This window comes from Gasterosteus aculeatus, chromosome 8 (genome assembly GCF_964276395.1).
Source record: "Gasterosteus aculeatus chromosome 8, fGasAcu3.hap1.1, whole genome shotgun sequence".
Taxonomy (NCBI): Eukaryota; Metazoa; Chordata; class Actinopteri; order Perciformes; family Gasterosteidae; genus Gasterosteus; species Gasterosteus aculeatus.
In genome coordinates this window covers 12,722,159-12,749,352 of record NC_135695.1, presented here as the reverse complement: position 1 = coordinate 12,749,352, position 27,194 = coordinate 12,722,159, and the positions used below count along the sequence as shown (strand labels likewise).

General features: G+C 43.0%; 3 protein-coding genes and 1 long non-coding RNA gene across 9 annotated transcripts in view; 1 reads left to right on the top strand and 3 right to left on the bottom strand.

Moving 5' to 3' along the window:
• Positions 1-1,674: 1,674 nt before the first annotated feature.
• On the bottom strand, positions 1,675-14,139 carry LOC120824335 (low-density lipoprotein receptor-related protein 8). 2 transcript variants are annotated; one of them, XR_013468609.1, is made up of 13 exons: positions 14,009-14,139; positions 13,209-13,349; positions 11,367-11,747; positions 9,203-9,322; positions 8,939-9,064; positions 8,269-8,440; positions 7,156-7,371; positions 5,607-5,725; positions 5,299-5,438; positions 4,742-4,883; positions 4,472-4,669; positions 3,965-4,108; positions 1,675-2,855 (listed from the first exon to the last, which is right to left on the bottom strand). XR_013468609.1 is itself a non-coding variant. In XM_040185098.2 (13 exons), the coding sequence occupies exons 1-13, from the start codon at positions 14,067-14,069 to the stop codon at positions 2,842-2,844; spliced, it is 1,908 nt and encodes a 635-aa protein (XP_040041032.2). In that variant the 5' UTR covers positions 14,070-14,139; the 3' UTR covers positions 1,675-2,841. The 2 variants fall into 2 exon arrangements, 1 of the variants encoding a protein (XP_040041032.2); XM_040185098.2 differs by having other exon boundaries at positions 4,472-4,603.
• LOC120824337 (uncharacterized) lies at positions 14,132-27,194 on the top strand. The gene is made up of 6 exons (XR_005712930.2): positions 14,132-14,264; positions 22,348-22,519; positions 22,786-24,836; positions 24,992-25,087; positions 25,478-25,672; positions 25,830-27,194. It is a non-coding gene; the product is annotated as an uncharacterized LOC120824337 (long non-coding RNA).
• ndufa7 (NADH:ubiquinone oxidoreductase subunit A7) lies at positions 15,204-16,747 on the bottom strand. The gene is made up of 4 exons (XM_040185099.2): positions 16,583-16,747; positions 16,256-16,305; positions 15,628-15,765; positions 15,204-15,391 (listed from the first exon to the last, which is right to left on the bottom strand). The coding sequence occupies exons 1-4, from the start codon at positions 16,631-16,633 to the stop codon at positions 15,304-15,306; spliced, it is 327 nt and encodes a 108-aa protein (XP_040041033.1). The 5' UTR covers positions 16,634-16,747; the 3' UTR covers positions 15,204-15,303.
• The window catches only part of mast3b (microtubule associated serine/threonine kinase 3b), a 28,341-nt gene continuing 18,102 nt past the window's right edge, over positions 16,956-27,194 (bottom strand). For all 5 annotated transcript variants that reach the window (XM_078108261.1, XM_078108262.1, XM_078108259.1 and 2 more), the window contains 15 exons: positions 26,386-26,594; positions 26,080-26,218; positions 25,779-25,911; positions 25,485-25,650; positions 25,022-25,123; positions 24,571-24,693; positions 24,258-24,370; positions 23,434-23,600; positions 23,120-23,241; positions 22,796-22,996; positions 22,302-22,528; positions 21,988-22,110; positions 21,722-21,858; positions 21,121-21,305; positions 16,956-20,923 (listed from right to left, as the gene is read on the bottom strand). In XM_078108261.1, coding sequence (XP_077964387.1) covers positions 19,851-20,923; positions 21,121-21,305; positions 21,722-21,858; positions 21,988-22,110; positions 22,302-22,528; positions 22,796-22,996; positions 23,120-23,241; positions 23,434-23,600; positions 24,258-24,370; positions 24,571-24,693; positions 25,022-25,123; positions 25,485-25,650; positions 25,779-25,911; positions 26,080-26,218; positions 26,386-26,594 — 3,220 coding nt within the window. In that variant the 3' untranslated portion in view covers positions 16,956-19,850. The remainder of the gene's footprint in view (positions 20,924-21,120; positions 21,306-21,721; positions 21,859-21,987; positions 22,111-22,301; positions 22,529-22,795; positions 22,997-23,119; positions 23,242-23,433; positions 23,601-24,257; positions 24,371-24,570; positions 24,694-25,021; positions 25,124-25,484; positions 25,651-25,778; positions 25,912-26,079; positions 26,219-26,385; positions 26,595-27,194) is intronic.

Here is a 27,194-nt window from a genome sequence, read left to right as displayed (position 1 = left end):
CTTTAACAGCATTACTTCTGACTCCTGTTTAAAACGATCATGAGGCAAAGAGATACATCAACTTCATTAAGGTATTCCACGTTATCTCACTCTCCAGATGTGAATGCTAAACATTTATATACTTCCTCAGGAATGTGAATATCATGAAAGATTGTAGACTCAGTCTTATCTTAAGTGTCGAGTCTTCAGAGTATGTGATGAGCTTCTTACAAATGACATATTATATTTTATTCACTGCTGTCTTGTCTTATCAAATTTCTTGCATGTCTGAAATGTTATGGCAATAAATGTATTCAGATTCCTGATAATGTTCGCAATGGATCGCAAACTACTCCGGGAAGACAGGCGGGGACCTCGTGTCTCGAGTTAAGGTAAACATTCACCTAACAAACTGGCTGCACTGTAAAAGTTCCAACATATTCCCATAAGGTGACATTGTTGGTTACACTCTTGGTTCTTTAGCGGATTCACATGTTGAAAAAAACAACAGATAACACCGCCCTGTAGAGTTTCCTAACCTGACTAAGACAGACTTACGACAATGAATCCTTCCTTTAGATATGTCATTTTTAGTAGACGCACCTGTAACATAATTATTTAAGATTCCTTTGTCCATGGATATTATTTTCTCACCCACAGCTCCTGTAAATGCACACTTAATTCTTTCAGTGGTTCCTTTATTAAAACCTTTGGGCAATTTTGTTCCATGATTTATGATTCTTATTTTAATGAAGGAATCACTTCATTCTGGATGTTTTATGAAAATAAATGGAGGATTTAATTTCTTACAAATTGCTTTGATTACTGGTTACCAAACTCTTCTTTAGTCACCGGCATATCATCTCCTTACAAAGTTCAACAGAGATGGAGGACGGACGTCTTTGTTCCCCCTCAGCTACAGAGACCCTGGTGTGGTCAAATACCAGATTAACAATCCTTGAGGACACTAATTTAACACAAATATAAATGCTTCATTATTACGTTTTAGAATGAAACGGAGACTCAAACCTTTTTCCTGAGCAGGAAATAAAACTAGAATTTGTCAGATAATTGCATTCACACAGTGGTTAATCAACTACAGGCCTTTGTTGCAGTCGATGTGACGCAGTAACTGTTATAATAGGGAATACCTCTTGTTGTGCTTACACAATATGCCGTTTCATATCCTGTTCTATTGTGTTTAAACAGGAAACTGTAGACTCCGCTGTATTTTCTCCACCAAACTGAAAAACAACTTCCTGTATGGGAGGAACACATTTGCACACACTCATACGTTAGCTTACGCAGGTGAATGAGTGTGTGCGTAAGATGTCTTAAACATAAAGTCGACATACCCAGTTTGGTGTACAATGCCTTTTGTTACTACTGTTGTACTACTGACCTTTTTAACAAACAAGTGTCGACTCATCATGCTTACATAGTTCACTACCTCAATAAAAGGAGACTGCATGGGGAAGTCTAGTCTGAGTCGGCTGTGATCGAGTGAAGAGTCTAGTACTCTTAAGATTCTTGACCAGGCTCCCCTTGCAGCAAGTAAAACTCACAAGTCGACTGAGTGTCTTTGTTTCTCGTGCTGTGATTGTTCTCTGGTGTAATCAGCAGGGTTCGTGGTTTTTAACTATAACCTAACAGTAACACTTTATATTTTTGAGGACACATTGTTCAACAACGATACAATGAAAATACTTAATTTTATTAAAATTTACAGTATTTAACATTTTCTACCCCTTGTGCAACTAAAAGATTACACGATGTGATGCTGATCGAAAATAAAAAAAAACCTTTGTTATAAATAAATACCACACAATTCAGCAGTTTGAGCACAGAATTATCTCCGGCAGATTGATTTAAATAAGTCGAACAAAAAGACAAAACAAAAAAAAAAAACACTGAGTCAACAGGCAGATTGATCAAGCAAACATTCACACACAGGCTCCGTGCTACAGAGCAAAAACCAAACCTCAGGGACAAATTCAACAAACGAAAACGAAACACATGGTTACCCATTGCAGTGCCAGCTTATTTTCCTTAATAATTAATAATTTCCAGCTTATTTGCCGAATAAGACAAAAAACTGCTTGGTCTGGGTTCAACAAAGCGGACATATTTAGCATTAGATTAATGATTAATGCTTTATCCAAGAGCGCTACAATGACACAATTCCAGATGTGCAGTCCCCTTTGAGAACCAGTATTGTTCTATTGCCTGAACTTTTTAAAGGCCACTTCAAGTATACCTTTTGGACTGCAAAAAAATAGAGGTCACAGGAGCATTAATGCTGAAACACTAAACTCACTGCCGGCTTCTGACTTTGTATTACATTTTCCTGCCGGTTGTGTGCATACCCTGCCCCAGATTCGCTGCAGGCAAAGGGCAAGGCAACCAATAAAAAGGAAGACAAACAGAGTTATAACCCGTGGGATTAAAGCAGAAGTTGCAACTTGCCAAAGACAGAGTAAAAAAAAAGTAATATAGTTAGAACATAGTCATAGTAGTCTGCTGTGGTAGATAGCTCAAAGAAGGCTTCGTAAAACAAGGCGTAATTGCGCTTACTCGCAAAAATGTGAAATTATTGCTCAAAAGAATAAACAAAAATCATAATTTATCAAACAACAACTAAAGGCACCAACGTTCAAACTAAAGCTTCTTCGAAACAGAAGTTAGTTTGAAAGCCACCTGAACTCATTTACCAACGTTATTTACCAGCATGTCATTTCTTTTGTTTTTGTTTTTACCGGCAGACCTGATGTCAGTGCGCGGGGTACAGGCGGCACCGGGTGAAGTCGGGAAGTCTGGTGGCCATCCGTGCCACACAGTCTTCATTTAACATCCAAGTCCAGCTTAAGCAGAGTTTCCTGGAAAAGAGAAACATGCAGCTTAGTCGACACTGTACCACTATAAGCCTTCAACCTGATGGGAAGCTGAATAAACAGTAACAGGTTAAGAACAAACTTTAGTTTAGAATATAGTCTCACTAGCAGTGTTTCCTCTTAGATTTACAGCTTTTTGGGGGGTGGGGTTCAGAACAACGGGGCCAAATGCTGTGTTAGCACATTCATTAGACACACAAATCTGTCTTCTTAAAAGCTGGAACACGAAAGGATCTTTTCGAATCCTGTCAAAAGCTTGGGAGCACAAAAGGCAGGAAATGTGGTGAGTCAGGAAAGGGAAGAGCGTCACGGTCACTGCCAGCAGTTATCTGAATAACATTTCCCAACAACTATTTGCTGGTCGTTCGCGGCCCCCGGAGGACAAATCGTACTGAATTTGGTGATCCACTGACAGGTTGTCTGCACTTTGGATGGAGTGGGTTTTGAAACAGGTGTTCAATGTTTTGAGTAAAATGTCTCAATGACTGTGGGATTGTTTGCTATGGAATTTAAAGTTTACCTCAGGATGAATTTGATATACTAATAACTATTTCTGCTGTGCTATAGGGACAATTCTCAAAATTAAAAAAAATGACAATTAAACTCAAGTTATGGTTGCTGTCACTACAGTGACGAAGGTGTGAAGTGGCAAACCCAAATGATAGAATAATTTTATTTTGTAATTAACAAAGAAATTAAATACCAAAGACACTTATTGTACCATTAACAAACATAATTTTATATAATTAGACATAATTGGTGTCAAATTTCAATAGCTATAAAATGAGTGGCATCAACATTAAACCTTAGTAGAAGACGGTTTGTTTTTGCAAATGTTAACAAATCAGCACAGATACCTCTACTGTGAGAAAACTAGTGCAGCCTGGACTTTTGACAAATTAAGGTCAGAGAAGGAGAATCTGCAACAGTTACTTCATTCATCCAACATCACACTGAGGTCAAGGAGAACCAGTGAGGGATGAAAGAATCACTCAAAAGCTGATAGAATGGTATCTCCTGTCTGAAGACAAGTGACGGTGCGTGTGTTTGCTTTCTTTTAATTCTTTTTGAGTTTGAGTGCAAACGTCTCTTACCTTGACCTGCATGTGGCCCTTGGGTGATGAGCGGGTCCTGGGACTCTTTGAGGGAGAAGCTCTGCTCCGTGAGAGATGTGGACGGCCTGAACTCCTCTCTCCACCACCACACAGCCATCCCCACCAGCAGCACACTGAGAAACACTGGGAAGGACACACACACCATTCAATTTGTAGCCTCTGCGGACGTGACCGTATACCTAAAGACGTCAGCATATTGATCCAAAGGTCTCTTCTCACAGGACAAACAAATAGGTGGCTGTTATGAATGAAAAGATTATTTTCAATCATTACAGTACACTTTACTGACTTCTTTACATACTGAAAGAAACATTAAATGATACAGTATGTAGGCTACATTGTCATTGTACAGTAGGCTATACAACTATTCCTGACCTCTAAATGACCCAGAGAGCGTGAACGCCACATCTGTGCTCCTGACTTGTGTGTATTCTCCATGTGTGACAGGAAAGTGCCTTTTTTTTTTTTTTTTTTTACAGTTCTTACTGATAAGAGAGAGGATTCCAGCAAACGTCGCGTCTGAATGAGTGCAGCTGAACTTCAGACACTCGGTAGGCGAGTCCACAGCACACCCATGCGCACACACCGTGGCTGTTAGTCCGCATTTAGAAGGAGGTCCTAAGAACCAGGACCAGAAGGATCAGTTGAGAGAAATCGCTCACAGCGAGATACTTCGCTCCAACTCTAAAAAGGTCAAAAGGCACAAACTCAGCTTAAATGAACATGTACGTCTTTCATTTCTTTTTACTCAAATACCTTTTGGCTGGAGAACGGGCTGAATGACGAGCACCCCGCCCGGTGAGGTGATGTTTGAAAGTAGCACTTGGAGGTTGCCGCCGTTGTGTTTGCTGGCTCGGCAGATGGAGCGAGTCACTTCCTCGCTCCAATATACAAAACTCTGAGGCAGAACAGGCCGACGGAGCACTGATGTTATTTCATGGCAAAAATGGAATCACTAAAACCATGAACTAAGGGGCTCGTTTCTCAAGAGTTATCGCATTACAAGACACAAAGACACAGCTGGGAGGGTTTTGGCATATGAGAAAAGTGATGGGTCAAAAAGTCAAATTATTTTGGGCTCCATTTTGAGCACTTAACCTTTGTGCGCGTAGCAAACCGGTTTCTTTTAAGAAAAGAAGAAAAACGAGTGCTTGTGTTCTATGTGAATTCTAAGGTTTCACTTGTGGCCTGCAGCCCCTCAAACAAGTCGAGCCCGGCCTTCCATTTGTCCTTCATACTGTCATGGGATTCGCGGCACAGTGGTGGTGACACATTCTCCATTTCATTATTGGGCGGTTACGGGTTTATTTTACCTCAAACACAGCCAGTCCGAACGGCCGGTCCAGATAACCATTGGACTCTACCACTGTTTTGCGATGATGGCCTTCTAGATTTACTCTGGAGATGCTTCTCATTCCCCGGTCGACCCAGTACAGCAGCTGACGAGGCATGTCTAGGAAACGATACGTATATTGAGCGCCACTGGATCGTGATGGCAATCGGCCCCTATGACTATTGCTAAGAGTGATGGAAATCAGTCCTGATGACGTTTGCGAAGATAAAACACAAATACACACAAATGTTGGGGTTTTAAAAAAGGGAAAGCAGAGGCAGAACGTACCCAGAGAGAGAGCGACAGGCTGGCGTAATGACAAAACAACGACAGACATCCTGTCATTTCCGTCCAAGCTTGACCTCTCAATCCTCGGGGAGCTGCCACACTGAGCCCAGAAGAGCAGCCTGAGAAAACAAACACACAAATGATCAGGGATTAGGAAACATTTATTACAATAATATGTCAGACATACAAGGAATTTGACTTGTCGGTTGGTGCATGACAGCAGACAGTATGACAATGGACAACAAAACAACATAGTGCAAGAGGAATCAAATACAATATAATAAAATGGGTTAGTTTAAAAATAAAGGAATAAAAGTTTTTTTTTTTTAAGTTAAAATTTTAAATAAAGTGCACCAGTGTTTTGAAAGTGAAAAGTGAAAGTGACGTGTGCAGTGTGAAGAAAGTGACCGGTGGGATGTCAGAGTCAGTCAGTGGGGGACCAAGCTCTGCTGATGAGCCCGACTGACAATGGGAAGAAACTGTATGTTGTGCCGTCTTAGTCCTGATGGACCTCAGCCTCCTGCCAGATGGAAGGGGGACAAACAGATTTTGTCAGGGGTGAGAGAGGTCGGTAACAATGTTTCTAGCTCTCTTCAGGGTCATGGAAGCGAACAAGTCCTGCAGGGACGGCAGATTGCAGCCGATCACCCGCTCGCAGCCTGCCCTTGTAGGGGCCGGGCTCGACTTGTTTGTGGCCGTAGCGTACCAGACGGTGACGGGGGAGCAGAGGATGGACTCCATGATGGCTGTGTAGAAGTGCATGGTCTTTGGCGGTTGAATTTCTCCAGCAGCCTCAGGAAGAACATCCTCTGCTGAGCCTTCTTGGTGATGGAGCTGATGTTCAGCTCCCACTTCTCCCCAGGTCCTGGTGTGATGATGGAGCCCAGAAAAAGGAAGGAATCCACAATAGTGACGGGGGAGTCACACAGGGTGATGGGGGAGGGTGGGGCTCTGTTCCTCCGGAAATCAACAACCATCTCCACTGTCTTTAGAGCGTTGAGCTCCAGGTTCTTCTGGCTGCACCACGACACCAGATGGTCAGACTCCCACGTGCAGGCGGACTCGTCCCCACCAGAGATTAGTCCAATGAGGGTGGTGTCATCCGCAAACTCCAGGAGCTTAACGGACTGGTGACTGGAGGTGCAGCTGATGGTGTACAGGGAGAAGAGCAGAGGGGAAAGAACGCAGCCTTGGGGGGAACCGGTGCTGATGGTCCGAGAAGCTGAGACATGTTTCCCCAGGTTCACATTCATGATGTTTTTGTGACAACAATTTTGCCTTGAAATGCATTTAAAAAGTTACTCGTAAATTGTATTTCTTTCATTTGCACCTTTTCTATGAAATATTCGTGTAAAATGTCTAAACTTAATTGAAGAGGCTGTGTTTTAAACCTCAGGGAAGTAAATATTTGTTAAGTTATTAATTGTAATCCAAAGATCTTGACGCAACAATCTATGACCAGCAATTTAAAAGTCCTGCTGACCTAAACTGAAACTCCTTGATAATGCGGTTAACTATACAAACAGTACAAAGTCCAGGGCCATCCTACCCTTTGAGAGGATGCACAGCCACCGCGCAGGGTTTGTCCAGTCCTGTGATGAGCGGACGCTGAGCAGAACCAGCCAGCAGGGCAACGTTAACAGATCCAGTCTCCATACTGGTCCAGTAGAGGAGCTGGTGGATCCAGTCCACGGCCAGGCCCGAAACTGAACCTTGAAATTTCAGCACGAACACCGAATCCTCGGTCTTACCATCCACTGAGACTCTGAAAAACATTTAGGGGTGGAGGAATTTAAACACAAATTGGTCTGCAATCCATCCAATGCTTTCAAATACCGAGTAAGACCAAACATGACTTCATTGGGTTCAGTATTTTTGTCCCATTATGGTTGTAATCTCAGAAAAGTCAACCTGCTACTACAAACCTCAAATATGAATGCACTAACAATGTGAAGTGGGCCTGGCTTCTGTAAAGGATGTTGCATGTTTGTACAGAAAATGTGCAGGTTTTTTCCTCGTTACTTGATTCTCTTGTTATTCCTGTTTCAACTTTTTACTCAATGACTAACAGAGTTGTCAAAAGTATTCACATTCCTTACTCAAGTAGAAGTACAGATACCAGAGTTTAAAAAGACTTGTGTAGAAGTTGGAGTATCAACTCAACTGGTTTTGTCCAGTGACGGTTAAATGACTCAAGTCGGAGGAAGTACACACATGTTGTTCCCATTGATTGGGTAGACTGCGGCGTCCGGGAGGTCGCACACCGGTTATAATGAAGGGAAACACTGAACTGGCAGCGGTCGGTTATCAAAACAATAGCCAAATAATCCGTTATAAAATAATCCAGGCTTCATGAGTCAATACAGAATCCCTTTGTGTTCATTTCTAAAGACACCAATGAAGTCACTATATTTAAGACGCTGTGGTACTGTCCTTAATAAAAAACTAAGTCACCTGTGGAGGCATTCCAGCCAGCAATGAAGAGACCCAGGAGACCATCTATCCAGGCAATTATTTAACCAATTAGCCTGGATGGATGGAGTTCTGCATTTGGATTAAGGATGTTCAACAGGAGCCATGCCTTTCACATACCTCAAACATTGCTTTATCTTTGTACGGTAATATAAAGCTGTGTTTGGGAAATTCAGCTCCCCCCGGTTACCTGTATAGAGAACTTTGTCCTTGTCTGGCCCAGTACAGTGTTCGGTTAGAGGCCAAAGCCGCCACTGGCCCGGGTCCCAGTAAATGTGGAGCTGGTTCCCTGTACCCAGAGCCTGTGATGCTTATCAATTGTACTCCTTTAGAAGAGGTGAAAACAAGCTGAGCCGCTTCCCCTGAAACAAAAACACACACAAAACACACACAAAACACACACACACACACACACACACACACACACACACACACTCTGTGATAAGGGAAACAACCTTTGCGTTGTCAGTTGCAGAATAGAAATTGCTCTTGTAATTTGTTTCTCACTGTCAGGGATGTTGCGTGGGGAAAAAGGCAGGACTCAAATGCAGAGTTTGCGGGAAACAAAAAGGACTTTAATAGTCAAAATGCAAAAACGCAAAAGGCCAACGGGCAAAAACACATACAAGTACCAGGGGGGAAAAGGCAGGCAGGACCGAGGACCATCCAGGACAAAAGACAATGACGCAACAAGTGACACAAGAGACAAACTGCTTAAATACACTAGGGAGGTGCAGGTGGAAACGATGAGACAATCACAGACGATGACAGGACAAGGCAGGAAGTGAAGTTACCCAGGGAGACAAGAAGCAGAAAACTACAAAATAAGACAGTAAATTAAACCACACCGTGACACTCACCTTTGGCCTTGCACTCCGCGGTTGTCAGATTCATCTGATAGTCCTCAGTGCAGTCACAGGGGAGGCTGCCGTTGTTGTGGACACACAGCTGGTCGCAGATGTCGCTCGCCAGGCACGGGTCGACCTCTATGCGAAAAGAGTAAGAAGTTTCAAAAATGCTGCATTGGACGGTGAAAAAATGTTGATGCTAAATGACGATAGGTCAGGACAGATGTCTGTCACTAGTGATGCCAAAGAGGTAGCGAGCTGCTCCGTCATGCTCACCCTCACACTGGCTGTCCCCGACCAGCCTCATGCTGCTGGGGCAGTCGCAGTGGAAACCCAGCGGCTGGTCCACACACCGATGAGAACAGCCGCCATTATTAACCTGGCACTCGTTCTGATCTGCAAAAAACAACATTAGATCAGCATTGATGGAATCACACAAGGAAAGCTTGATAAATATGGAGACTTTTTTAAATGTCGGTTTGTTATATTTATGGCATTCCAAAAAATAAACAAATATACAATAAAAAAAGAAAGCAATGTTTTTTTCCAATTTCTTTGTTTCTTTTAACTGTTTACTGAGGAATGTGTTTGGTCCCTGTGTTCAAAAAACTTAAAATATTCCATCTGAAAAAGTAGCTGGATAAATTGCAGATGAGTCGATTTGGCATACTAACACAATCACTGACAAGAAATAAATCTGTATTTACTTTAGTGAGAGGATGACGAGTAATACTAATATTTCATAACAAACTTCTATGTTCTTAGCGAATAAACATCATCAAATATGTGAAAGACATCTGAAGTTTCATCATCGGGTCCATTTTTACATTCATTAGGAAACCATTCATCAAACTCAAAGCAACAATCTGGGTCTACAACCACACATTTTGTCTTGGTACAGTTCATTTTTTATGTATTATTTATTAGAACACATTATCTTTTAAGAAACCTTGTGCAGAAAATATGTGGTCTTTCCGTTTAATTCTGAGTGTTAAATAGTAAACTGATATGTTAAAGATAAGAAGCAAAAGAGAGCTCCTCTTTAAATGTTTTGACACCACTAAACCATTTCACAAGTTGTTGTCTTCTTTGGTGGACTTCCATTTTACATAATTAACAAAGTTTAGTTTCTCTTTCGACAAACATTTGACTCTGGATGGTGTGACAGAAGATATGTGTTGACATATTCTCTGTCATCGGGCAGTTATTAAGAAATGTCACCTCTCTTAAGTGTCAAGTTTTGAGTGCTGAAAGAAGACCGAAGCAAAACTTACACCTAAACAAAGACATAAGTGTGTCGAAAACAGACCGAGGCAAGGGCGGGGTGGTACAGACCAGACGAGTGCAATTCCCATGCTGCATGTTGCACTTCAGATAACCCGTTTGGCCGAGATTAGATCGTAACAAAAGCACAAAAAAACAAAATTTGTTTTAGATGTCGACTGGCATTTGAGAAAAAAAGACAATTTCGCATAAATAGGTAATGCTGCATTTTATATTTACTCAGGTTAAAATGTAAACATTGCCATAAGTATGCTTTGTCATTAAGGATAAGCCAACTCTTCCACATATAGGTAATGACTAATCTGCTGGTTATATTTCAGCTTCATGGATTACATGGTTGATGAAACATTTTTTTAGAACTGAACAAGTTCAAACCCAAACAGTGTTTCTCAACACAGGAATTTGATGACACTCCCAACCAAAGACAAATGCATAAATATTAGAATTAGTTCTTAAATCACTGACATTGTCATACATGTAAACAGCTGGAGGATGTGTGAAGCCTCTTCTGCCAGGGCGAGGCGTAGTATGGAGCCGTGTCACAGTGCCCTCTGCTGACTGATTAGTCAAATCAAGTACGACGTGTGGGTGGTCGACTGCAGTATGCGTTTGTTAAGAATATCATTCCAAAATCACGGAGAAAAGACCTTCACCAAGAATAATTTGTTCTCAGCCACAGGAGCATTAAAGGCGTCACATTTCAGTACACAACAGAAGAACTTGTTGGATGTTCAAACAGCAGCTAAAACCTCCTCCCCTCCACACCGTTGTACCTCTGTGGCTTTCATGTGAACAGCAGCATCAGTAACTTTGAGGAGTCGATTTCGGAGGTGCTCGAGCACACTGCTGCCTTTAGTTGGATTGGAAGCTGCTGGTTGGGGTTGAGATCAGGACCACACTGGGAAAACCATTTATGGCTTTCTGCACTGGAGCGGAAAGGGCCTTTACCAAACTAATAGTACAACATTCTGTGTATGCAGTACAATTGGGAATTCCCCTTATTGGATTTAATAGCCCAAATCACGTCGAAATAAGGCTCAAAACCAAAGTACAAAGAATTGTTTGCACAAGATTGACCTTTTTCTATCGTGTACTTCACACAGATTTCCTTTGGTTTTGCTAACGTAAGGAGGAGAAGTCAAACCCTGTCACTGACCACAGTCGTCCTCGTCGCTGCCATCGGAGCAGTCTGGTGAGTGGTCACACCTCCAGGTCTGGCGGATGCAGCGCCCGTCTCCACAGTGAAACTCGGACGGCGTGCACGTCGGAGACGTCTGCGGGCGGGGTTGAGACGGACCACACGCCGGTCGAGCCTCGTCCCGTCCGTCCCTGCAGTCGGTCCGCCCATCGCACAGCTTGTTGCTGGGCAGGCAGACGTCGGACGGCCCGCAGGAGAAGGAGTCGGGGGCGCTGCAGTTCGGGCAGGAGGCCTCGTCACTCCAGTCGCCGCAGTCGTCCACCCCATTGCAGCGGAAGCGTGAAGCTATGCACCGCCCGCTGCGGCAGGCAAACTCATCCTGCTTACACGAAAGGTGACCTGTAAAAAATGAGGTCACGTCAGAGAGAACTTAGTTCAGGAGAAGATTTTTTGGGGCGGTTTTGGGGCGAACCACATAAATTCATAAGCAAAGCCCCTCAGAGGAAGATCAGAACCATCCAGCTCTTTAGCTTGGTTTGATGTGAGCAATGTGAAAAAAATACTCAATCAGGGTATGAAGTTGTGTATAGCGGCAATATTGATATGCATTTGGCAATGTAGTATTTGTTTTTACAGAATATCAAATGTATCGGATAAAATAAGCGGTCAGAAATGTTTGTTTTAAGAGTCCAGCAATTGAACAGTAATTAGAATCATTACATTGGAGCAGTGATGCTTTTACAGCACAAAATGTCCTATTAAAAAAACACCAACCAACTTTATTCTAATCTGAATGAAGGGCCTTAGATTGTTTTTATGATCAACAACAGATCATTTCATCTTGTTTTATCAATTTGCTCTTCTCCCTATGCGTACCAGTAAAACCACTATCTATTGCACTTCTCAGTGGGAGAGCGCAGCCCTGCTTCCCACATTCTCCTGGCTGCTACTCAAACCAGCAACTTTCCGAGTCTCGAGTCTCAAGCAACGCTGCCAATATCCTAACCTGCTGGCATTCCTCACATCCACAGGGTTTATGTTCAGTCCACCCTCCTCCTGCAGGCCTTCCTTTTTTGCGAATGCCGGACAGGTTCATGCTCAACATCAAATCGCTCCGGAATGAGATTTCAAAGTCTAATCACTTGCTTGGGATTACGCGACAAAGGTCTCCAACGGTATTTTTTGCCGCGTTAAACGATACTGTGTGCTGGATAAGACAAATGTGGGTAAAAGTGCAACAAAAAAATTGAAATGGTGACTGTGTGAACCTATTAATCGATGTTTGTGAGGCCTCTAATTGAGGAGAAACTGGGAAAATAATCACCTTTTATCAACTGGTCCCCAGCCAGTGTGGACAAGGCTTTGCCATTGCGTGTTTTTTTTTAAAGGAAAGTGTATAAATTAAAAGGTACAGTGGAAACCGTACTTCTGTTCCCTGTTGTCATTTTTGTGGTACTTCACATGTGAGTCAGGACCGAATTATGTCCGTCTTTTAACCTTTACCATTGTCAAAACAATCATCCATCGGCCAACCTAGCTCGCTCGAATTAAAAAGGGGAATTGCTAGTTAGAAAATCCCAGAGTTTATGTTTAATTTAGATGTCGAGGTGTCTGCATGGAGAAGCAGGATGCATTATTGACTTACAACGTATATTGAACAAACTACCGGTCGATTCATATGAAAATCCATTCTCCTGTTAAAATTTGTATTTATTGAAATCTCATCTTTTGTTTTATATTACACTGAAAAGGTACTGTCAACTATCAGGAGGTGCATTGTTTTTGTTTACACTACACACATATTGCTTGTGCGCGTGTGTGTAGGTGTGGATTAGGACATGTTGTCCACAACATGCTCACCACAGCGATGTTCATCCGATCCGTCCTCACAGTCGATGTGCCCGTCACACAACCTCGGTCTCGGGATGCACGAACCATCGCTACACCTGAACTCCTGCTGCTGGTGGCAGGCGGGCACCGAATGAACCGCAGCACCTGAAACTTCACAAACCGATTCACCGAGCGTGTTCGGTGTCAGACAGTCACAGGCATCATAGAGGACAATATCATAATTCAATATCAGGAAAAGGAGAGAAGAAGTGTAGAGGTTACAACTTGTATGTTATGTTTTATTAAAAAAAAAAGGTAAATTATCAATACATACACACACAAACAATTGGCAAACACTAAAATGACATGGTTATGCAATGGTCATACATTATGATAAATGTGTTAAACCTAAAGTTAATTTCAGAAATTAAAGGAATTAAGATTTTATTCTCAAATTAAATGATATCATATTTAGTGGAACGCGATGTGATATAAATCTCATTTAACTGGTCCTCACTGGGTTTCGTTACACTGACAGTTTACGTCACAAAAGGAAAGTCTGATGTAACGATGCGATGCACAGAGATCAGTTGATGCACAACAACCATCTCATGTTTTCCTTTTCAACTTTCTAGCTTTATTCGCATATTTCGCGAATGCATTTAGCAAAAATGTGCAAGTTGCGTGCGTTTGCACGCTAAACAGCCGTCACTCAAACTGACAGGTCTGCTCGACTGTGAACTCACGAGTACGAAAACTTCCATTCAAATACAAAAACACATCCAATGAGAGCTCTTCAAATGTCGCCACGCGTCACTTCAGCCTCTTACCCCAAGTTGGACACCAGCTTAAAGGCGTGAGTACAAATAATAAACCTGCAAGGTGTCCCATGCTCGATGTCCTCCACGGCGGAATCGCAGCGAACCCACGAGGCGCGGAAATATGACGCAAGAGCGGATTCTGCGTGTGAAGCTGCGCCACTCCAGAGTCTGCAAACACGTTTCCTGGCGTTTATTTCGCTGTTGTTGTTTTTGTTGACTGTCTGGACTGATCTCCTCTGACTCAGAATTGCCGCATGACCTTCAGGTAAAAGTACTTAGCATTACCAATTTTAAATGACCTCAAAATGTATTTGAATATACGATTTGAATTCATTACTGTTAATCATGCGTCGCCAGCTGTGCGTTTTATATAAGGCGTTTGCCTTTACGGCAGCAGGTTGCTAGGCGACGTGAGAGGAAAAGCTGGCTAACAGGAAATCTACCTGTAGGTCAGACCCTCATTTTCTATCCATCTAGTTTTCAAAATCTCCCCTAAACCTCTTTTAGTGTATTTATTGCACTGTGAGTAGCAGCTGAGTGTGTCAGTATAACCTTGAAACACTTATAACATTCTCTAGTAGTTAGTCTACATATATTATAGGATATAATACACATCTTGGATTCAAACGGCTCACCTTTTAAATAGTTAATTTATCGATGCATATTAATGTTTGCCGCCATCACAGCTGTTTCCAATCACATTTGCCTCATCTTTGGTTTCAGTCTTGTACGTTTGTCACTACTCCAAACTCAAAAGAAGTCTTGTCGAAATGTCAGCGGAGCAGTCGGAACACGCCTGTTGAGAAATAAATTTAAACAATCTGAGCACAGTTGTTAGTCAGTAGTGATACCTTGAAGTCTGTAGTTTGAAGATCACGCCTTCTCAAACTTTACTTTTACTACGGGCAATTGGGACAGATGAAACTGTGTTGGAGACTTTTGAGAGACTGTAATGCTTCATTGGCGAGAACAGTGAGTTCAAAGAGCGTATACGTCCTTGTCTTTTGGGGCATTCCTCTCACGGAGGATCCAGCTGCTGCACTGACAAACATCTGGTCCTCTCTGCCATAAGACTCACCTCCCACACAGTGTTTTGATAAAAAACAAATACACATTGCACAAATTAATTCACACTGATGATTCAGAATCTATTTCATATGTGTTCAGTTCATAATGAAGTGTGACTACAATAACCACTGAAATCTTAAATAGAACACATTTTATTCACATTGTACAACAGACACTTGCATCAGGTTCAGATGAAGAAATTAGGTTGTGGATGCTGGGGGCTTTAATCCTGCTGCTCAGAGGTATGGCTGGTCTGTGGAGAGTTGGGGCTCCTTATATACGGGACCCGGCGTCACTGGAAGCTTTGGGACTTCAGCAACTTGACTAAAAGATTAGGAGGGTGAAGATAATTACAACGACACTCATTAACTACAAACAGGCGTCATTGAACAGGGGGTAAAAGTATGCAATCCAGTTGTTTGACTTCACAATGAAAGCAGGAAGGCACAGTCGCCCATTAGCAGACACCGTGTCAAAACATTAAAGCATTAGAGCAGCTTTCCTATCTAATGATAATACAAAAAAATCACAGTACACAAAAAAGCCCTGGACCCACGTACCTGCCAGCGGTCAGAGCCTTCTGAGAAGACATGATGACTGTGGCGGGTACGGACTCCCTGCGTCCATCTCGGTTGCAGTAGTAATTCCCGGCAAACTTGTGGCTCGGGCCCACTGGCAGCTTGGGCGGTGGCTGCGTCCTGTAGAAAAACATTTGTGATCAGAATGTGATGGTGTCTCTGCAGTGATAACAGCTACTTCAAGCTATCCAGAAGTGATGACATGGATTTTACTACAATGTTTTTACAGCTCCATTGCTTCTCTGTTTTGAGTGTATTAAGGCATGCGATTTCATGGAGAGGCAACATGATGGAATATCCATGATCTTGAGAGCCCATTGAACAAACTAAAATAGGTGTGAACTTAAAGCTTTGGAACACAGTCAGAAACATTTCATTAGATTGCCTGAAACAGTGCAAACTCAGGCAGGTGCTGAGAGCATTGCATGCAGAAACTAGACCACTTTTAGGCTGCAAGAGATTGATTAATTCTTTCATACCTCTCCAAAAATAAAGTCTAGTGGGGGCGTCTGGTTGTACACGTTCCAACAACCAATTACACTCTTTAGTCTGTTGCACTGGCGAAGAACCTCACGTTACATTTATACAGCGGTCTTGGATGACGTCTTACCTCTTTGCAATTTCCTCATATCTCAGCTGCAGTTTGCTTTGCAAGTCATGCTGGAAAACAACAACAGCAGTGCTGAAAAACTACGTAAACATACTTGCTGTTAAATATTTTAGGCACATGTAAGGTTAACTTAACTTAACGTTAAGTCAACGTTAGCTGTCAACCAACTCAGGCTAGCGCTGAAAAACTAACGTTAGCTAGCATGAACCACTACCGTCAGCTGATTCAATCCGGTTCAGAAAGGTTTTTTCGCCAAAAATGACCAAGTGATAATCTCCAATATTTTTTACGATGCATGTACAGTTTGTTTGTGGTTGTGTCTCTCACCCCTGACAGAAAATTACGGAGCCTCTGGATGATTTTGGTAGCAGTCGCCATGTTAGCTGTTGTGAAGGACACTGGACTTCTTCTGTGGTATGAGTCGTAATGCGACGTGCGCGCGCGCACGTTAGCGACACCTTGCGGTTCCCAAGAGAAACCGCACAGTCACAAAACATTGTAAAACCGACTCACATTAAATTATTGATAATATTCGTGAAATGCAACTCCATCAATCCGCCGTGAAATTTAAACGAGCAGTTTTAGATTTAAAAAAAGCTTCTCGTTTAAAATTCAATCATATAGAATTATAGTTAGGGCACTACAATAAAAATAAAACATCTCTATGTGATGAAGGACATTAAAAAATAGAGGAATCAGATTTTGGATGAGGAAAAGAGAAATACAAATTTTATTTGTTGCAAGGGAAAACGCAGCACAGGGCTACAACGCCGGTATACCATGCGATCAAGTATTACAGAGGTGTGCTTGTCTCATGCAGCATGCAGTGAACCGAGTCCACACCAGAACACATGTACAACAATTGAATCTGCCAGTTAGTTCTTTAACAGCAAGTTTAACACCAGCTGAGAATCTATGCTGACCTCCACTGGATGTTGTTTTAAACTTGCATCCTACAGCTGTCACATCAAAGTCGGGTGTGTTTGTAGGCGCCAAACTGGCTTCCAACCAGTAGCGATGAATCAAGCATTGACTACATTTACATTCACATTAGAAACTTGGTTATTCTGAGAAATTGTGTTTACATGCACTGCAAAGTTTTTTCCTGAATCACTTTGAGAGAACGCTTGCCGTATTTCATAAGTTATGTGTTTAAGGATTGGGGCCTTTCTACAGTACAGTTTAGAGTACAGGCGGTCCCTTGCAGTGTGACTAATAGTGTTATACCAGCAGTTTTAGTTTGTCTGACTTGTAACCCATTATTTTACTTACACAGACAGAAGTTGCTTTATTTATACCGTATTCATTTCCCTATATGAAATATTTTTCATGCAAATGTGCACATGTGAAAAAAAGTGGCACAGAAATTCAAGCGGAAATCTAGTTTTGCCCCTCCCTTTACTCTCATCCCTTTTCCCAGTTAATAAAACTGCATTTCTCCTTTACACATCAAGATTTTCAAAATAGTTACTTAAGTGTATGTAAAAACACCTAATGCTTCAGTTTGTTGCTAAATAACTCTCTGAACATTTTCACAACAGCTGTTACTTCTTTGAATGTTGTTTTGTTTAAAGGTATCAAAGACATTAGCTTCATCATATACAGCCACAGAATATAAAACGTGTGTACAGTACAAAGCATGTTTGCTCAATGTAAACAATTCTGACAGACTACAAAAATAACGGAGCCATTCAGCGACATAATCTTTCACTGACGCAACGAAAGCAATCTGTAAAAGGTCATCATGAGATTTAAAGAGGAAGAAGGATTTAAGTAATCATCAATAATTCTGATGCTTCAGAAACAGAAGGAGAAACTTGGTACAAAAGCCAGCCACCGATAAATAAGATAATAAACATCCAAGATAGTAACAGCTTATTCATTTAAGTTAGACTTCGAAAAATCCTGGTGCCTGAAATTGTGCATATCGTGTCCCCCCAAAACGTTCAAATTCTACACATCATTATCAAAATATACATCAAATTGTTTACATTACAAAGACGTAAAACATTTGTTCAGAGAAGCCCTGGGTTTGGATGCAATGTGAGGGGTTCCCTCTGCCATTTTCAATTTACCTTTAACATTCACTTACCAAATACAATAGTGCACGTTTCTCCTTGATGTAAACATCACTACACAGTACATTAAGTAGCAACAGGTCTTGTATGCATGGTGTCTCTTACATGCTCATGTGAAAAAGACAAAAGCTACAGTTTCCAGACAAATGCTCCAAAAAAAAAAATACAGTCTATTACAATCCCCCCCGTCCCCCCGGTACAAAACGTTTTATTATTTAAAAAAAAGAAAACAAAAAATATGGTTTGAGCAAAATGTTATTTCCCTTCACTCTCTGGAGAAAACAAAGACTTCAATGAGTTTACTTTAATGTTTTTTGAGTAGAAAAAAAAAAAAAGTCATGCTGAATTTCAATCTACTGATGTCAAAGTGGGGATGAAAATATATATCTGAGATGCCCCTATGACTATGGCATCATACTAAGTTTATATTGAGTGTCATGATCTGTAACAGCCAGAGCTTCATCAGTGGCTTCAAATCTTAACATCTGTTAAGATTGCAATACCAGTAAAAAAAAAAGTGAGTTAAAAAGTGAGTTAACTTCTGCCTTCAAGGATATGGCTTTAAAGACGCTGAAGTGATATCATGGCACATAATACCCCTTTTGAGTCAGCTGCAGCTCTATGACAGATTGTAGTTAGTGTAAAATATTACCCTGCACTGACCAGTTAAAAAATTACAAAAAACTGACCATTAATTCACACTGTAAGGAACATGTTCAATACGCAAATGGAAGAACTATTTTTCTTTTGTTTCCACGAATGTCAGAGAAAGATGTACCAAAACTGATTTTTTTTTTTCTATGTGGGTATTCCACCAGACAATCATAATACAGTTTTGCTCAGTTCTCCACCAATACTACAAGTTTTGTGTGACACGCGCAAAGTGGAATCATTCCAGCTGTGCAAAGCGTCCCAGCTTTAAGCAACTATCAAACTTCTGCATTTATTTTACCTTGATGCTAAATAGTGCTTGGTAGGAACGTTTCTGCCAAAGCAAAGCTGCAAACAATAGTTCAGAAAATGACTAAAATCAACCGTGTCTCTATACAGCGTGAACCCAAAGGTCACTCCTTACGCCGTTAATCTGTTACAGCACTGCTCCGTTGAGCCAAAAACTCAAGAGAAAGATTTAATCGGTGTACCTTTTGGTCATACAACACTTACACCCTGCTTTATCAAACTCATTTGTTCTGCGACAATTCATTCAAAAAAATAGACATTTATACAAAAACGATCCAGTCAAAAGACATAAAACAACATTTTGTGATAGAAAATGCTGACCGTGGCAATTCAACCATTGACGACTTCCCCCTTCCACTGTTATCAACGCATCATAGTTGACAAATCTAATAAATACCCAAACGTCTGCAATGCCCGTAGCCAAATATTTACAAATAAAAAATTCAAGTAAAATTGTTTCCAACTTTTCTTAGCTAGAGTTTGTAAATGAGTTTACAACTTCTGAAAGACTTGAAAGAAAAGACGTGAGCCGTTGAACTGATCGCAGTGGTGAGGGGTCATTTTCCCTGATGTCCCTTTTGTGGAGTTTCCTCTCTGCACGCTGCCGACGGTCCGACCTGAAGACAAGTGGAGGAGGTTTCTGCTACCGGCTTGCGGCTGAGGTCACCAGGAGGAAGCCCAGCCTGTTGTGTCGGAGATGAAGTGACGCACGCCTCCAGCTCTGCGGTTTCGTAGGTGTCCTCTCCGTCTGAGCACGGCTCCCACTCGTCCTGCTCGCTCTCCGTTGAGCCCTGCACGGCGATCTGGGGGACCAGTGTGAACCTCCTCACCACTGGCACTTCAGGCTCCAGCTCCGCGCTGTTCTGGGGTCCGGTGACCTGCCAGTTTGTCCTGTGCGGCTGCTGGTTTTGTGTTTGGGCTCCTGGAGCTGTGGGGGTCACTGTAACCGCGGTGCTGGTTTTCTCCTCCGGCTCGTCGAAGCTCACCTCCTGCACCGCCTCCTGTTTCTTAAACGAGTCCCGGCGCTCTGACAGATTGAGCTTTCGCATCACGACCAGCTGCTCGGATCGTTCCAACCCAGAGTCCCTCAGTCTCTGGCTTCCGATATACCCCCCCAGCCTGGTGAGATCGGGCCCAGCGTAGGAGCCTCCGCAGAAACCCTCGGCCTCGGAGTCGCCCAGCAGGTCTCCCTCACAGTAAAACGGCACTTCCAGCGTGTGCCTGCGCGGCGTGTACGACTTCCTGTCGGCATGATACCCGGCGGACAGCTTCTCTGCCGACTGTACCCTCTTGAGAAGAGGGGAGCGAGGTGGCTCGGCACTGCGAGGCCGGACGACGTGTCTCACGATGGTAGGTGGGGACAGAGTTTTGCCGTGGTAGCCGTGAAGGGTTTTGGCGAAGCCCGACAGCGGAGAGGGAGAGCGCTGTGGCGAAAGAGGCTGGGTGGAGGACGAGTTGCATGCCAGCGGCGAGGGGGGGATGTTACTGGTGGACTTGCGGCGACCCACCTTGGTGTACCGTTGCGTGCTCAGCTTGGAGCCTAAGCCATGGAGGGAGCTGGGCCGGATGTGTGCAGCGGGGGAACTGGGGGAGCTGGAGCAAGGAGACGTGCTCTGAGGAGAGTTATTGTCTGGGAGAAAGAGGCAGAGCGGTTTCAAACATTGGGCGTCACAAGTTGCAGAAACCTCAATATTTTAGTACGCTTGCGAACACCCTGTTACATATCTGTGGATGTTACGAGATTTATAATGCTCCAATAAAGCCGTGGAGCCAATAAACACAGGAACCATTTCATCATGATCAATTCTGAGGCGAAGCTGAGCTCACCAAAAGCCTGATGATCGGGCGCGGGGCTCCGGCAGGGTGTGGAGGGTCCGGGGGAGAGGCTGTGTGTCGGTGAGCCTGGAAGACTCTCGCTGGAGGAAACTGAGTGGTGGAGGCCTGAGTTGAAGCTGCGACTGCTGTGCATCACTGTACTCTGCTTGGACAGCTTTTTCAAGATGCTTCGTCTCCTACAGTAGGAAGAACGGAACGGGCAGTTCATCACTGGCACGGACTCCAAGTATTAAAGTATAGTGTTTTCTCATGGCCCGGCTGAGTATTCAGGAATCTCTGCGAGTTTCACAAATTCAACAATAATTTCATTGCCCTGAAATTAATAAATAAAAAATACATGATACGGATGAACAAATGAAAGGTACCAGTACTATATACCATAAAGCTGCACTGACATAAATCTTGAAAGTAAAATAGAACCCCCATAGAGTCCCCTAAGCAGTTGCTTGACTTTGTAGTGCCTTACACTAGGGGGAGACAGAGCATTGACTTTTTCAGTTCAAAAAATGTTTTCCAAACATTCACCGGCTCCCAACCTCACAAAGCAAACAAACGATGAGTAACACTGCAGAACAACAGAACGGGTTCTCACCGGTCGTAGTTATCTCTCCTCTTGCTCTTCTTGCTGCGACGAGCCATTTTGCCTTTGTGTTTGGTCTTTCGAGCTGGACCCACTTTGATCGACGTGTTCTCCAGTGCTATGGTCTGAAGCGCCACCTTACTGCCACTCTGGACATTTTGATGGATGTGACCGGTGATTCATTTGGGTTAACAACACAAATAAAATGCCACCTAACCTTAAACTGAATGTCAAACACAGTGATGACCTGCGATCGCAGTGTGAGTATGTTGCTGTACCTTCAACAGCAGTTCTATCATCTCAGGGTGGACCAGGCCTTGGACAGACTCCCCGTTCACGTGGGTGATGAGGTCTCCTGTGCGGAGACCTGCCTGGTGAGCTGGGCTGCTCTCCTCCACACTCTGTTAAAAGAGCATCACAGGGAGTGTGAGGAGTTCATGTTGAGCATTACATAACCACATTGTTTTTCTCTGTCATCAGAGTAAAGTCCTTTACTTGAGAGGGACACATGCGATTGAAAAACGCCTGCGGGCTGGTTAATGTTGTGTGTTTTGTTGGAGAGACCACAGTTTGTATTTGTGGCGACACCCACCGACACCATGTGATGAACCGTGTAGACGTCGCTGTCGCCCATGTAGACCCGGATGGCCTGCAGCGTGAAGCCGCACTTCTTCCCCGATGTGTGGAAGACAATGGGAGGCCTCAGGCTGCAAGGGCTGAGAGACAGGTCCCGGCTCGGGGAGGAGTCACGGGACGAAGGGTTGGAGGACAGAGAACGCGGGGAGATGGGACTGGGCTGGAGGCCGCCAGGTAAGTCGTCTGAAACAAACCATTTCCCTCTAAATAAGTCCATGGAACAAAACGCAGCTTTCTGGCTCAGAAAAACTCTTTTTATAATCAAGATTATGGTCAATGAATGTTGACCATTCAATAACTAAAGATGTTGAGTTACAGTTCACCCTAATTCCAATTTATTTTCTAAATACAAGCATGTCTGATAAATACAAGCATGATGACAAACAAGACAATTTGGTTCAGCCATTTCCGTCTACTGATTGCCAATGTGTTGTTGATAGCGATCTGTACCTGTAGTGATGATGAGAGACAAGGCTGAGATGGAGGCGGATTTGGGAAGCTTCCCGCCACAGGGAAGCCTCTGTCTATCTGGTGTCTCCAGCTGGTTACCGAAGCGCCGAGGGCAAGCCGGCTCCTTTGGGGACGAGTGTTTGGCTCCAGTGCTGTTGCTGCGAATCCTGATTCTCCGAAGATTTGACACGACCACCTCAGCTGCAGGTATCGGAGATTAAAAAAAGGTAAATAACATGTAGATATGTGTTCATGCCTCTTGACAGAACCGCTGACATGTCTTGAGTGAAAACACTCAAAAAGATTCCGTCAGTCTGAATTTACCTTCATCGTCGGTGGAGAGGGCAAAGCGAGGCATCGTCTCCAGGCTGTGGGTGCTGCTCATCACCAGAGGGCTGGAGCTCCTCTCAGACTGGGAGGAGCTGGAGGAAGCCCGAGGACGAAGGCTGAAAACAGCCAGAGGAAGGTGGATTGGGTAAATGAACTGGTGAAGGAGATCACACAACACCACACTGGGTCTTGCTGCTTTTACACAGATGCAAGAATACAATCAACAAAAAGCCTTAAGACCAGCTAGAAGCACTGGAACAAAAGCGGGGACAGAAATAAAAGCAGCTTTTGATGTCACTTGTGCCCACCTGGCCATGCGTCCAGCATGTGCGCGCTCCACGCTGCCCTCTGCTTGGCTCAGGTAGGAACTCAACCCTCCAATGTCCCCACGGTCCTCCTTCTCCTCGCTGTGGCTGCGGTCAGAGGAGAAGCTCAAGTTGGATGGTGTCGCCAGATGTTCTGTGCTGCTGTAAACCTGAAAGGTTAAACAGAAGAGAGGTTGTAAAGCAGAGAGCTGGGCTGAGAGCTGAAGTACTTTCAAATTATGTAACGCACCATCGAGCAGCACTAGAGACCCTCCAATATCGGATACACATATGACTTTGTAATCTCAACAGTGGGCAATAGTTACCTTTTACTCAACTGTGTCCAAGCAGAGACAATTATTCTTTTCCAATGTGAATATTAACATCCTTAAAGTTACTGTGAAGAACTTTTAACTGATTAAGAAATGGAATTTTTATGCCATTGTGTAATTTACAAGTACCATCTGACAGAAGTTTTGCTATTTCTATAAAGTAATTGTTAATGCTTCTCCGAATCCACGTTAAATCTGACAAAATAATGCGGATTCATGAGAAATTCCCACTGGAGAGAAGGGAGACCTGGAGAAACCAGGACCAGGACTGCACGGGTCGACTGTCGGACACCTGTAGCAGTGAAAATGAGGGTCTATCTCAAGAGGATCTGTTCCTAAAAAGAGACACCTGCTTTGGTCTGTCAGGACCCTCAAGATGAACATCATTGCAGTAAATATCCAGACGTATATCTGCATACGTATAGCTGGAAGATTCTGCCGTACCAAAGGGACTGACCACTCTTTGAAGCTTGTGTTCCAGCACGTGGGCCTTACCTTGCTGAAGCGATGCGACCAAGAAGAAAACTGTCTGATTTCCAAGGAAGACTCTTCATCATTGGTTTCCTCATCTTCGTCAGACGCCAAGTGATGGTAACGCTCGGAACGAGCTGAAAACAGAAACAGGAGAAGACACTCAAGACTCAAAAACATAACAGAAAACCCTGACTGACAATTTGCCATTCAACAATTGTGGCTTGTGTGCGTCACAATAAATGCGGTTTGTTCCTGTGACGTTAGTAGAAACAGTATTTTGGTCCAATGTGGGAGAAAACCCAATCATTGAGCCTGAATTCAGAATGTGACCTACTATCAAAGTAGCTGGTGTCGTCCTCCGCATCCAGCTGAGGGATGAATTCAGCTTTCTGCCTCAGGAGTCCATTCCAGTCCAAACCCAGGAAGAAAGGGGCCTGTTTGACCTCTGAGGCGCCGCCTACAAACAAACATTTTTCGCAGCCAATTAAATACTACGTATAACGAGAGTGCTGCTTCAATGACAATGAAGGGGCAACATGTATTAAATGAAGGGCAATTTATATCTGTATCTCTTACTTAAAGCATTTCCCCCAAACTAAGGTAAGCTATTAATTCTTACATGGGTACATATGCACTTTATAGACTTTACCAAAACAATTGTATTTACTAGAAAATCCCATTTTTTATTTTGTTTAAAAATGTTTTTTTGTTACAAACATATTTGATTCTAAGAAAACCTCCATGTGGCTTTTTAGTCTGTTAATCTGCAGTAAACTGATCATTACCAGTTCCCAGTCGGTCCAAAGGACTCTGTCTGAGCAAGCGGGTGATCAGATCCTGAGCATCAAAAGGTAACGCATCGTCTCCTTCTGGCCAAATGATGTCATCTGCAAGAAGAAATAGAGCTAAATAAATCACCACATAGAAATCCACAAAATGATGACAACATAGAGTATCACAGTGCATGAAATAAAGGCCCAGTTTTAGTACTCAAAATAGTCTCAACTAGAACTGGATTATTTACACATCTCTGTCTTTGATAAACAACATGACATTGTAACAGAAAAAAGTATGCAATGACACAAATTGCTGAATTTATACTTAATTTACATAACTTACTACATATTTTCTGCACAGATTAGAAAATAAAATAATCCTCTCTTTCATCCAGAGTTGGAACCAAGACATCGTCACAAATAAGTCCAGAGTCTTTAACTATTTCTTCTGACGATTGATTTCAGCGCTCACCACTGACAACTTGTCCAAAAAGCTCCTCGGGGGTATCTCCAAAGAACGGAACACAGCCGACCAGGAATTCATACAGGATGACTCCCATCGCCCACCAGTCCACTGGCTTCCCATAGCCCTGCCTGAGGATGACCTCTGGGGCAATGTACTCCGGTGTGCCACACACCTGCACAAGCAGACCGACACAGGTGAGCTTTAGGGGGAAAAGAAACAACTGCCGCCCATATTTATGAGAGTGTCTTACATAGAAAACGATGATTTGGTTACTTTGTTTTGCTTTTGAAGCAGTCTCACCTGTTTATCTATAAACTCTCTGGTGTCTTTCTCCATGTGACCCTCGCAAAGGTTGGTGGTCATGTTCATCAGGCCAATTTTAGAGAGTCCAAAGTCCGTCAGCTTGATGTGGCCCATAGAAGTGATCAACAGACTGCGAGGAGGAACAACACAAAGCAATCCATGAGCATCAAGAGACGTGATATACTTCAGAGCTTTCCACATTTTCAGTGACTTGTGCAAGCGAATGCAAGAAACCCAGATGCAACTCTCAAGGGAGAAATACTTTGTATATTGTATATAGCGCTTTGTGTGTTCTCACTTGTCAGGTTTGAGATCCCGATGCACAATACCATAGTTGTGAAGGTACTCCAGGGCCAGGACAGTCTCAGCAAAGTACAACCGTGTCATTTCTACAGGTAGTGGGCCCATGTTCTTGAGCAGGTTGGCACAATCTCCACCTTAATGAAAAACAAAAACAGAAAGACATGGGCATCGACTTGTGTTGCCTGGATGACCTTTTCCTACTATGTCGTTCAACATTACCACTAAGTGTAAACCGCTCCAGATTAGATAAGAGCCAAATGTCCAACCACAGATCACTCACAGCAGCCTTTCTGTACTCTACCTTCCACATACTCCATGACCATGCAGAGATGACGTCGTGTCTCAAAAGAGCAGAACATAGAGACGACGAAGGGGTTCTCGGCAAAAGTCAGGATGTCTCGCTCCACAAAAGCTTGCTGGATCTGGTTCCTCAAAACCAGGTTCTGCCGATTAATCTTTTTCATGGCGAACCGTTGGCGGGTCTCCTTGTGACGGACGAGATACACAGCCCTGTCAAAAAAAACAACACGCACACACACACACACAAAGCTTCAGTTATCGGTAAAAAGGTTTCAAGAAGACGGTTATGGGACGTTGTCAGTGAGGACGTGGAAAAAAAACGAGGGTGGCTCATTGGCTATTTGCAGATTCTAAAAGAGTTACTTTTACTTCTGAGTAGTAGGGAGTCCCTTCACCATATGCTAATCCAACTCACTACGGCATCGACAGGGCTGCAGCGCCCCGTGAGCCGCTTTCTGTTCTTCTGACAGTCTGAGCTATTACGTAGACAAAGGAAACATGCTGCTGTGTAATTATTTAAAAACCATACTTCAACTAATATTTTCTTAGAGGGGGTATTTTGAATGGTTAATCAAAAGAAGGAATTTTGTTTCCGACAAGACAATTAAGACATAATTAATGTAATCACATTTCTATAGTTTGATAAAAAGGCTGAGTGGAACATACAGCATGCAATAGATTCAAGGAAACCTTTGACTTGTGTTCAAGGTCTTGTTATTCTCAGCCTAGAATGTTTTTTATACTTTGTTAAACAGCAAATCTTTTGTAAAAACTACTAACCAATGCCAATAAAGAGAAAAGAAAACTTCA

Excerpts from the sequence above, each read along its gene's own strand:
- LOC120824335 (XM_040185098.2), bottom strand. The coding sequence starts at position 14,069 with ATGGGACACCTTGCAGGTTTATTATTTGTACTCACGCCTTTAAGCTGG. Across the intron at positions 8,441-8,938 it reads CGCGGAGTGCAAGGCCAAAG|GGGAAGCGGCTCAGCTTGTT; the intron begins GTGAGTGTCACG and ends TTTTTGTTTCAG. Across the intron at positions 4,109-4,471 it reads TGGAATCCTCTCTCTTATCA|TGTTTCTCAGTGTGCTGCTG; the intron begins GTAAGAACTGTA and ends TGTCCTTCCCAG.
- ndufa7 (XM_040185099.2), bottom strand. The coding sequence starts at position 16,633 with ATGGCGACTGCTACCAAAATCATCCAGAGGCTCCGTAATTTTCTGTCA. Across the intron at positions 16,306-16,582 it reads TCCGTAATTTTCTGTCAGGG|CATGACTTGCAAAGCAAACT; the intron begins GTGAGAGACACA and ends GTTGTTTTCCAG. Across the intron at positions 15,392-15,627 it reads AAGGCTCTGACCGCTGGCAG|TCAAGTTGCTGAAGTCCCAA; the intron begins GTACGTGGGTCC and ends CTAATCTTTTAG.